The 12,495-nt window shown below is 42.6% G+C and overlaps 1 protein-coding gene across 7 annotated transcripts in view; it reads right to left on the reverse strand.

Moving 5' to 3' along the window:
• ehbp1 (EH domain binding protein 1) overlaps positions 1 to 12,495 on the reverse strand; it is a 124,285-nt gene that overhangs the window by 33,425 nt on the left and 78,365 nt on the right. For 4 of the 7 annotated variants that reach the window (XM_020601649.1, XM_020601648.1, XM_020601651.1 and 1 more), the window contains 5 exons: positions 10,813 to 10,957; positions 8,012 to 8,263; positions 5,776 to 5,927; positions 1,759 to 1,897; positions 1,161 to 1,261 (listed from right to left, as the gene is read on the reverse strand). In XM_020601649.1, coding sequence (XP_020457305.1) covers positions 1,161 to 1,261; positions 1,759 to 1,897; positions 5,776 to 5,927; positions 8,012 to 8,263; positions 10,813 to 10,957 — 789 coding nt within the window. The remainder of the gene's footprint in view (positions 1 to 1,160; positions 1,262 to 1,758; positions 1,898 to 5,775; positions 5,928 to 8,011; positions 8,264 to 10,812; positions 10,958 to 12,495) is intronic. The other 3 variants (XM_020601654.1, XM_020601652.1, XM_020601655.1) reach the window with 3 other exon arrangements.

The raw sequence follows: 12,495 nt of genomic DNA on the forward strand, positions 1-12,495 counted from the left end.
GTGTGGTTCTGTGCGCGCGTGATTTGTGCGTGTGTGTGTGTGTGTGTGTGTGTTGACTTCCAACAGCCTCTTTCTCCCCCTCCCTCCTCCTCCCTTGCGCGCTCTCGCTCTATCACCATATTTTTCCTTGGCAAATCAATTTTACACATGATCAGCCCACTCCCCTTGCCGCGCTCGGCCCAGCCGTAATTAAGAGGAGGGAAATTACCATATATATTATATTAATGCAAACATCATTCAGCAGGTAATTCTTGGCTGATCGGGATAATGGAAAGGTTGAACACCCATTAACCCTGGGGCCCAGGCACTGGGAGGGGGAGGAGGGTGAGTGTGTGTGTATGTGCTGGGGTGGAGGGTGCAGGGTTGAGAGCAGGAGAGGGCTGCATGGAAAGAGAGATTCACCCCGTGGTCTCTAGTGGCACGCACACTCGCATACACACCGAGTGAAATAATAGCATTCTTATAGACAGATTCTTTGTAAGTTCAAACACAGGCTGAGAGTGTGTGTATACACTTGAAGGACATGCAGGCATAACTTCTTTCCCAAGACACACGCATACACACACACACACACACACACACACACACACCTCTAAATGGCAGAGCAGCTGATATCTACCATTGTTATAATTAAAATGGCAGTAAGTTAGATCAATACTTAGATGTCTGTGTGGAGAAGACAGGACAGGAGAGAGAGAGGGGAAAAGAGAGAGTGTGTATGGGAGGCTGAGAAGTGGACAAGGTGACGAAAAGGGAAATTTAAGCATAGCAGAGAGAAGAGCTCACCGACAGATTTATCTAAAACAAGCCAGGACAGACAGAAATAAAGCTGACTAACAGGAAATAAAAATGACCATTTGGGAGCAATTAAGGGACAACTTCCAACTTCACTTCCGACCCCTAGCTACCCTTGTCTTTGCCAAGACTACCTCATTCTTTGTGCACATTACACAGGGAAAGTGAACTGAAGGGAAACTGGTGGCCACAGCCAAGCAGAAACACAATCTAGAGTTGTTAAGTTGGACCAATATCACACCACTGACTCATTTTTCTTCTATTTTTTGTGTCAGTTGTTGCAAGTGGGATAAAGTTTTGGGTATGCACTAAAACTTTATCTCTGTGCAAACAGAAGTATGACTTCGGAGAAAACAAGGACAAACCTCCTCTTCAAACGGCCTGCGAGCATCGACCTCTGTCGGTGAGCCCCTGTCCTCCTCGGCCTTCTTCAGATCTTCAGGAACAGACTTCTGTGCCTTAACCTCTGTGAGGATGAACACATGGATGGATGGGCTGATGTTAAGTAAGAAAACAATGACCTGTGACTTCAAAATTAACAGCAAAATGCACATAGAGGAGGAGGAATTTATAATAAGAGGATCTGTCCTTGCATATAAATGTTTAACATACTCAAGAGTGCCATGCGGCTGGTAGTAGTGGTGAGGCTGACGTTCCCTTGTGTGACAGAATTCTTGAGAAAGTGTCAGCCTTCATTTGTTTGACTGAGCTAATGGCTTACTGAGGTTTTTCATATGAAACAGTTAGATTTGCACTGTGAACTCTAGAAATGCGTCTAAAGATCTGATCAGATCTTGCAACAGATATGTTAGTCAACCAACACAGGAGCAAGATGGAGGGCAGAGAAAGTGTTTGTTTGTGTATGTACCTTCCATTTACCTGCGCTAAGGTGGGAGTGTGTGCAAATATACCTCCCTGGATAAATAGGCACCGCTTGTGTGTTTGTGCTGCATTGTTGCCTACCCGGTCTGCTCTCCACATACTGGCTGAAGGACTTCAGCTGTGTTTTCCTAACTGTAGAGTCCTTGTTGAAGACTACCGGGCTACGCAACTTCTCTGTAGCTCTGCGCAGGCGCTCTGCTCTTAACTCCACTGCGTTGTTCTGTCAGACACAGAAAAATGTGCATTCAGCCTCAGCAGTCATTGTATTACATCTCTCACAAGGCTATTTTTGACGTTGCACTCCGTCTAAACCATTCACAGCACTCAAATTATAGATTTCTCACAATCTGTTCTCAAAATGTACAATCCAGAGATGTGAGGAGATGGGCGAACACACTGAAGGATGAATGCAAGTTCAAAAAGTGCACAACTACAGTTCACCTTTAAACAACAGCTGGTACAAAAAGAAAAAAACAAAACACATGGATGGAGTAGTTGGTTAAACAAACTACCGACAAAATAAAAATGTCAACAACTAGTCTGGTGCCTCTCCACATCCCATCTGTTTTTCCTGTCAGCCTCTACCTTGCCACTTGGATCTGCTCTCAAGCTTTTATTCAACAGTTGTTTCAAAATTTCACAGCTGCTTTGTGAACAAACACACCTACACACCACAGGCATATGCGCTCATTACATTAGTGCATATATGTAAATATGAGTGTGCAAACACACCTACCGACAGGCAATGAGACACATGTGGTAGAAGTTGATATACTGGTACATTGCAGTTTGCTTATTTGCATGAACACTTCTCACAACACACACACACAACTCTCTCTTGCATTCTCTCCCTCACTCATGAGAGAGACAAAAAGGAGGCAATTAACTTGACTTTCAACAAAACCCCCAGCCAGAAAATATATTCAGATTATGCAAAATGCAAAAAACCGCTATTGTTTTCAAAGTGAACATGTGTTAAAAAGCTACACGCTCGCTTCTCCCACTATCACACACAGCATGCAGAAATGGTTTATTACCAGGCCTCCAAATATGCCAAGCCGAGTGGAAAAGAAACAGACTGCAGCTAAGATTGACGTTGTGGTAACGTTAATAAGATGGCGAAACGTGTAATAAAGTTGACAATTAGGGCAAACATGTTCCACTGCTTGAGAGAGGGAGATAGTCAAGCAGGATGTGCAGAGCGAGGGCGACTAATAGAGACAGTCTGGGTGGGGAGTTGTTAGTTTAGCTTCAGATTATTGTCTTTCAAAAGTAATGTCAGCAATTAGTCTGCTCTACTTTCCTTTGTCCATTAGTCTGTCAGCTTCCACCAGCCACTTAAATCCTTATGTCAAGTCAAATCAAGGCAATTTTATTTATGATACAAAATTCCCAATTAAACATATTAAAATATAAGGCCAGAGCTTGGATGTTTGAACGTGCTACTGTTTGTGTGTGTGCATGTCAACCTTAGGGGCAGTAACACGGCAGGAAGAGCAGAGAGGAAACTAAAATTATTGATTGATGGAAAGGAGATGAGATAAAACTGGTACATAAAAGTTCTCCCAGTCTACTGCTAGGTAGCAATATAGGTAGGCAGCTGACTTCCTCTGGTGACTGGTGTCTGTAATCACTTCCTAGGAAAAAAAACAACAACTTCTTTTAATGAATGATAATCACAAAAACATGTCCTATATGTTAAAGCTAATTTTAAGGCAGCACCAAATGATCAAATTAAATAATGTGATGTTAGCCCAAATGGGGTGTGTGTAAATCACAATAGGACACAATAGCACACCATTAGAGTCCGGAGTTAAATTTCCACTTCAGCCACCTCCTGAAACAATGTACTCGTAGTTCCATAAGTTCCTGTGGACAGGAGTCCATCAAGTGGCTGATTTTATGTTTGTTTAAAGGAAAACAGTCACTGATAATTGGATGTCATAGAATTTATTGGATTAATGCCACAGCCCTTGTCATATCTTCATGGGAAGGATTTGTTTTTTTATTCTTTGGCATTTTTAGTGTAGTTACTGGTAAAAACTGCAGGCTCTTGCACTATCTACAGGGAAATGTTTATAAGATTAAATCCCTGGGAGACTGATTAGGACACTGAAGCTGTCTCCCTAGTTATTACTTATTGTTTAACTCCTGTGAAGGCGACTTGTTCACTAGACTACAGCTAGTGGTTAAGAGTCACTGCTTGAAAGTTAAACTGCTGCCACAGTAACCAGACCTGTATGAACACATCAATATGATGATGAACAGACAACAACACTGGCCTTCAGTGTCTTTTTCTCTTGCGGCACCTGCTTACTTGGCTGCCCCCGTCTCTTTGACGCTCTGGGACAAGCAGATATTGGGGTGTCCCTTCCCTCCTCCCATCTTACTCTCTTTCACTCTCCATCTTCATCTCTTATCGCTACTATCATCGCTGTGGTAGGCTGTGGCAGTGGTGATTCAGTGCTTTTGGTGTGTGTGAGTCTGTGAATGCACATGCAGGGGGCTGCGTGACTAATGTTGCAGTCTGCTGAGCGTCACATGCCCTTATCGTGCACCACCGAGGCTGCGCATACACACAATCACTAATGAGAGGGGCAGTGTGTGTGTCCGTATGTGATGTTCCGGCAGGTCGTTCCACCCGCCTGAAGGACTTTTGGGATGCCCAATCCTCCAGGGACAAGACAGTTTATCCTTTTTAAAGGACAGGAGGCGTAAACTTGCACAACTGTGCATGCACATACATGAACTGTAAACAGCTTATAACATAACATTTATTTGAATAGTTTTAGGTTGAATTATGGCAATATATGGCACCAACATGGAGGTAGACTAGAGAAGCACTGCAAATAATACTAAAATATTTGACATAAAAACTGCTTTTGGTAAATCGAGAAACCTTTTGATAAGAAGTAGTCTTTGTATGGGTGCTCACTGCAATACAGACCTAAAATTAGGTACTGCAGACTTGTTTAGGCTGCAATATATGGCTCGGTTGGAAACCTATGAATGCACCGTCAGTCCTTAGATGAAACTGCAAATTGTGAATGTTAACTCCTGTGCAAACTGTGCATATTCACAACAAGGTAATATAGTAATAGGACACTGTAGTTCATCAGCAAACTGCAACAAAATCACTATGAATTAATTAAAACTAATGAATTCTGTCAAGATAGCTGAGTAGTATGTTTCAAAATGTGATCAACAGTTACACAGAGGCATCATTTAGAAAAGGTTTTTATCCTGAGAACATGTAATGCCTCTCATCAGACACACCCACCCACATTCATATACTGATGGCTATGGAGCTCCTGTGTAAGGTGCTAACCAAAGTTCACTGTCAAGAATTTAAAAAAACAAACAGAGCAGGGAACTGATTGCACACACTTTTGGTTAAGGTGTTTTGGATTGGCTTAGGTGTCAACCAAATGGTGATTCTACTCTGTGACGGCCAAGCGGTAACGCACGCACACATACACACTGTTTTGGCCATAAAGGACTAAGCCTTTTAGGCTTTGAACACAAGTGGGTGTTTATGTGAATTGATGATCAAAGACACCCTGTCTCGCCATAAGCACAGAGGGCTTAGCTTGTACTGACAGTCTCTCACACACACACACACACACTCACCTTATTCCACTTGACATTCAAAATCAATTAAACAGATGTTAAGGCTGGCCGGCTCAATATTCACATCAGAAGATATGGACACATTGTACAGCAACAACCTCCCGTCCACACACACACAACAACTGTCTGAAAAGGTCAATAGAGGGGGAACGCTACATGTTATGGAGAGCATTATGATGCCACTGTGAGTGTGTGTGTCTCATGGCTTTAGACAGAGTCATATGGACACGAAAGTGATAAACTATAGTCTTACATAAAGTAGTCCAATTGACTAATGACAGGGTCAGCTGACTGACAACCAGGGTCAGTTGGACCTGATTGATTGGACTGAACCTTTGATAGTGTGGGTAGAGAGAAAAACAGAAAGAGCAGGAGGTGGATAAAAGGTAAGAGAGATGGAGAGAAAACAAATATAAAGAAAGAAAACAAAGGCACCCTGTGGGTGTTTTGAGGTGAGCATGCCCATACCTCCAGTCCTTCTACAGGGCTGAGCGGGGAGGTGGAAGAGGAAGTGGGCGAGGAGGAGGAGGTGGAGGATGGGGATGAAGGGGAGGTGACTCCTCTTGGGTTGACCTCCACTAGCTTGCACAGCTTCAGATCTACATGCTTACTGTTGGTACCTGGAGAGAGGAAGAGAGACACAGTGACAGAAAAGGATAATGAGTCCAAGTGTAAAACACAGATATCTGAATTGCACAAAGGCATTGAATGTCACATACAGCAGACACACAACAAAGAGACACTCCTACAAAGTTAAAAAGACAAAAAAGAAAGAGGATACAACTTAGTTTGCATTCATGTACACACACACACACACACACACTTGGGGATACTGACTGATAAAGAACATACAAACACAAGTAGGAAGAGATATACAGCATATATTGTGTATATATATATGATGTGTGAGAAAGATAGAGATCTGGACAGACTAGGCAGCCTCAGGTCTTGTTTGTACTGCAGAGAGCTGCGGCGGTACTGAGTGTGCATTGCTGGGACTATCGCCATGGTAACCACAGGGCAAGATGCAAGGACAGAAAAAGACAGATGGGGGAGCATGTCTCATCTTAAGTGTTTGTTCTCTTCTCATTGGGAAAAGCCAGGTGAACACTGATGTTTTTAATTCAGCACTACACTGCAAAACAATTCAGCACCATAGCCTTCCAATAATCACCAAGGTGAATCAACAACCTCCCTAAAACAGTCTCCAAATCCACTTTTAAAGGCCAAAATAATTTCACATTTATGCTGAAATAATTATCTACTTTGTTATTAAATCCTTCAGTGCTTTTAACACCTATGCCCATTAATTTGACTCTTCTAATCCCATCTGTGAAACCTAAATTCCTCCCTTTGTTTACCGACATCCATCCTTAATTTGTTTTATCCTATTTTCTCTTCAGTCCCTCTCTCTGCCTTGCAGTAGTGGCATACAGCTTTATTTTCCAGGGTCTGGTAACCACAGCTCCCCTGCCAGGCCAGACCACTGCACTGAAGAACATGAAAGAACAGGAGGGCAACCGTTTCATGTGTCACCTCCCCTCGTGACACACACACACACACACATCCCATAATGCATGCAAACAGATTACAAACACATGTAAAAATATAAAGAAACACATACAGACTCATATGCCTATAGTACATGTACTTACAGTACATGCCAAAATAATGTACATGAAGCAAACGGAGTGAAATAAATGGGGTCAGTGCCATGGGCTAAAGAACAATGATGACGAAAACTGAAAATTTAGGGGGAAACTATTTGCAGAGTGATGTATGGTATCAGAAACTTCACCACCATTCATTTTTTCCCAAGTCCACATAAAATTACCACCAACAGAGAAGAAAAAAGAGAAACACAAATAAGAAAAAACAAATAGTGCAGAGATACTGCACTTCAAAGCCCGAGGAAGCGTTTGTCTGTTTGTTTCTTCTGGTCCCTGGCTGTACTCTCACCTATCTCACATCGGCAGGAAAATGAAGCAGCAAATAAAACAAATTAAATACAAAACAAAGTAATTAATTCACCTATAAAGATGTGAGCAAATGCTTTCCTGAAGATATGAGTCAATGTTTTTCTCAGAAGCACTTTTCAGGGTTTAATTACTACTTAAAGAAGTTTCTTGTGAAGAGAAAAAAAAAATCTGTATGGCAGCCCCAAAACGAACATATACAGTGTTCGTTCCTCCAGTGTGGAGCATCAATGAGCACAGAGCCAACAGGATGTAGAGGTCAGAGGGGAAGGTGCACAGAGGATCATTCAATAAAATGCACTGAAAGATGAACAGCATGCACTTGGGTGAGTGGCTGAATGAAAGAAGAGTGTTTAAATGTCTAATAAAGTGAATGCCAGCGTGTTCAAATTTTGATGAAGGCCTTTCAGACATGACTGGTCTTTGGAAAAACTGCATGAGATCTTCACTACATGTCTGTCCACTGCATTCATCTGCTTAACAAATCATCCATCAGATGTTCTGTCAAATGTGTCGTAGAGAGAGACCATTCACATTCAGGTATATCAGCAAGTAAGTGAGTAATGAGTGTGTGATTAAGTGAGAGAGAGATAGAGAAACTGCACATTATTGGGGCATATGTGATAGCTAACCACTGAATTGCAGAAGACATGTCAAAGAAGGTTCAAACAGGTAAATAAGAGACAGGGAACCATGCAGCACCACACAGCTTCAGCCAGTGATTTTACCCAGACAGGTTAGCTCAGAGCTGGTGTTAGTAAGCTCCAGGGGCCCATGGGTGCTGGAAGTGGCTGGAAGAGGGGCCTCCAGTGGCAGTGGATTAGTAACCAGCGTAGATGCAGATGTACCAGCAGCAGCAATCTCACCATCATCACCACTATCAAAATGGACCTTCTCCTGCTTAGCCCTCCACTCATCCTCACCCCTTTCACCATCAACACCGTCATCCTCATGATGACCTCTCACTCCGTGCAAAACATCTGTGGGTGCAGAGTGAGAGAGAGAGAAAAAGACCGAGGGAAATATGGAAAGGAGCGAGTCAAGGAGACAAGGATGGGAGGAAAATAATGAGAAAGGAAAGGTAGAAGGCGAGGATGCAAAGAAAGAGGAGAGGGGGACGAAGAACGAGAAGGATGGGTGTTAAAAGATGAAGACAGAAGCACTTGGTTAGTTTGTGTTATAGGTACGCCATCTGTGGTGAGAATGCATATATAAGACCATAGTCAATAACCAAGACTGAGTAATCTATGATCTGTTTGCAAGTACATTTTCACCTTTATATTTAAGGAACGCCTAAGGAATGTTAGAGCTTAGTGTGTCTTCCTGATTGTGGTACAAGGACATTAAACTAATTAATACATTTGTCCACAGCACAACCAACCAATCTATTATCTAACCAAATTAATTGTAGAAGTAGAGAAATGACTTTGATTGATTGGTGTCTATATATCTGTGCAGGTTTATGTGCATAGCTGTTAAAATATCTGACAGACAAAGAGAAACTGAGACCAATGTTTAATTTCTCTCATTCAAAGATCTGTTGCCAGCCTTTCCATTTCCAGACAAAAGAGGAAGGGCAAACAAAAACCACTAAAACATGAAAGCACATATTCCATTAAGTCTCCTGAGGGGCTCAAGAGAAACAACAGTGTCTCCACATTAGGAACAAAAGTAAAAACATGTTAGAAGAAACTCTAACGGAGACCTGAGCAGCTCTAGCTACATGGATAACCCACCATGGATTAAAACAAAACAATCAGTAAATAGCGTCCGACACTGCAAGCTCCCTCCTCTGCTATTTACTACTTTGTGGGCAGAGACCGAGAACAAAAAGAGAAGGAGACAGAATCAAAATAACAACATTTCCTGTTTTTTTTTTTTTTTAATTTGCTAGCTGTGACGTGGAGCATGCTAGCAAGTGCTGTTACTGCGTGGCTGTCTGGGGCCTAATTAATGGGAGGCCATGGTGGTGGAGTTTGGAAAATTTCATTGCGGGCAGACACTTGGAGGGGGCAGCCTGGGCTGGCAGTAAAGGACTGAATGGTGTTAAGGAGAGAGAGGAAGGAAGAAAGACAGAGAGAGAGTGTCGGGGGTAGGATTAGCCGTTCTGCTCGGCAGGCCTTGTGTATCACAGCCCACAGCATTTCCCTCTCCTCCTCACCACCTCCTCCTCCTTCTCCCTTGTTCCGTTCTTTCCTCCAACTCCATTTTTAATGAGATCAACAATTAGTCCAATCCAGAAAAGCTGAAAGAGCAAATAAGTCAAGGGCTACCCTCTCTCTGCCTCACTGTCTTTCTTCTGTCGTTTTACAGAAGAAGTCGCTGATCTCACTTCTTGTCGTTCAGGGTTTGTTAGTTATAGAGTCGTTTGCTCATCTAAAAGGAACCCACCACCACACTCTGGACACTAGGTTCCTGATAACCTACCTACATGTCTTACTCTTTCTATATGTATTCTTTTCACTCTTTCTTCCCCTCTACCTCCTCACCAACCAAGTGGAACCCACATTCTACCAGGTATCTCTGCTTTAAGTTACTTTTTAGGGCATTTAGGCTTTATTTATCATTTTTTCATGGGGTTAAGTGTGTCACAGAGATGTGGACAGGAAGGACTGGAGACGTGGAGGGGAGCGACATAGGTCGGTGGCCAGACTCAATCTGCCGACATCGCATGCACACTGATCCTATGTACACGGTGCACCACACTGTAACCATTCGGCTATCAGGGCACCCCCCTATCCCTGTTTTTGAAGTTTTAACACTTGTTCTCTCCTGCTCCTCATTCACAATTCAACTATTCATTTTATTTCCGCCTCTTCTGCTCCTCACTCTTCGTCCTCACCTCGCTATGCTCTCACCCATCATTTGCATGCACAGCACCTGAACAAGCAAAACAGGGGTGCAATGTGAGGGAATCTGAAACAAATGACCAAAAAGACCTAATAATGGTCATTATCATAATAACCCCAGTTTCAAGGAAATGGAAAGCTGTGGGAAATATATATGGTAGCTTTTACTACTCCTACATATTATTAGAAGTGTTTGGTGTTCTGAGCATAATTTGGCTGCATAATGTGTTGTGTTGATTAACCATTACTGGGCGAACAAGACGAGGGAGGAGGAGTCGCAGAGTAAACTGCTGTTCTGAATATGGTGGTGCTTTCTAGACCCGCGGCCACTGTCAAATGACATTTTGTTTTTCTCTGAGGATTAGGCAGAACCCCTTTAGAGAGCATAATGGAAATGTGTGGGTCGTAACATGTGAATGAAGAAAGTGTCAAAAGCATGCCAGTGCGACTTTTCTTTTGTACAACAGTTAATGAGTATGTGTGTAGTTAGCAAGTGTGTGTGTGTGTGTGTTGACTGTAAGGCCTTTTAATCAAACTCTGAAGGTTTGGTAATGAGGATGTAAATAAAAATCCTACATGCCCATAAAACCTATTTGCTTATGTTTGTTGTTGCTGCCGTGTGTGTGTGTGTGTGTGTGTGTGTGTGTGTGTGTGTGTGTGTGTGTGTCGTGATGCCTGACCTCCAGCAGGGCGGGTCTTGCTGCCTCTCTCACTGCCGGATGCATCCAGCAAACTCATATCGGACATCTTGACTCCAGATCGAGCCTCAGCTATCAGCTGCCTTGCTCGTTCTCTCAGCTGTCTTCGCCGCTCAGCATCCCGCTCCTGCACACACACCAAAGTATAAACAAAAGAATATCACTCACTCCTGTACAGGTAAATGTTATGCCATCCAGAGGAAGCAGATGCAGTATTACATAGTTAGAAGTAGTTACAATATCCACACACTGGCTTGAACAGCGTCCCATTTTAATGATTAGACATTTTCATATTACATTGTGAATTATATTGTGAGAATTTAAAAATGTAGATATGACACTGATACTCAATATGCATGTACACACACACACACACACAACAATAAAACTTTCACAGACAGGCCAGCTACTACAAAATACTAAAGAAAAGTTGTGTTATCAAAACAGACGTACACTTACTGAATTATAGAGTTAGTAGTGTACAGACACACACCCACCCACACATCCACACATCCACACACCCCATCTCAGCACTAGAAAGATACAGTATTGAGCCATCACCATCGGAGTAATGGCAGAAATGCCATTTTCAGGCCGATCCAATCTGATCCTACTGATAACACAGGCCGCCACCACACACAAACACACACACCCCCACAGAGAGAGAGAGAGCAAATAGGAAAACCTTGATGATGTCAACTAACAAACACTTAACTGATGGTAAACGGTCTTATACTTGTATAGCGCCTTTCTATGCTTTTACAGCACACTCAAAGCGCTTTCACATTATTCGGCCATTCACCCATTCGCACTCCCAAGCACTCACGCATTCACACACCGATGACATCACCGGGAGCAACTGGGGGTTCAGTGTCTTGCTCAAGGACACCTCGACATGTTGACTAGACAAGCCGGGAATCGAACCGCTAATCCTCCGGTTAGGAAACGACCCGCTCTACCTCCTGAGCCACAGCCGCCCCTGATGACGACACCGCCAAGCACACACTCAATGCACAGACCGCAAGTGCATGTGTAACCATTAGAGCAGCACAATTGTCCAAGAAAGATCATTTACATTTTTTTGACTATCATAACATGATTTCCTGAAAATAAAGGACTCAAATAACAAGCAGAGAGAAACGTATAATTAAATCTAAGCTGCTCTGAAAAGCAGATGTTATGAGAGTTATGAGACAGCATGCCAATTCATTTCTAAGGCTGGAGAATAATGCACCAAAGTCAAGTCTGGAATAAAACAAATTTAAAAAAATGCATGATTTAAGCTTCTGTGACAAAAACAACAGGAGTTACAAGGCACACAAACTAACAGAACTACTGTTAGGTTATTTCTTAGTTAGATAGATATTCAGAGATTTGTTGTCTAGAAATGTGTAGGGTAGACAGGATGTCTAGCTCAGGCTGTTAACTGCTCAGTTTAATTTCATGTGCTTGCAAAGTGCATGTAGGCCAAGGTTGCAGGCAAAGAGCTGTTAGTATTAACTGTAATGCTAATCTTAATATTTGTCTTAATGTGAAATGTCATGTCAAATTGTTCTAGATACACACCACAAAAACAACAGCCACACACCTTGACTTTTCCTCATGTTTTGACTAACGTTATGGTCAGCTGCAAGCTGGCATATCAGGTGACGTCACGGTTTGACG

This window comes from Monopterus albus, unplaced genomic scaffold, assembly GCF_001952655.1.
Source record: "Monopterus albus unplaced genomic scaffold, M_albus_1.0 scaffold52.1, whole genome shotgun sequence".
NCBI classification, from domain to species: Eukaryota; Metazoa; Chordata; class Actinopteri; order Synbranchiformes; family Synbranchidae; genus Monopterus; species Monopterus albus.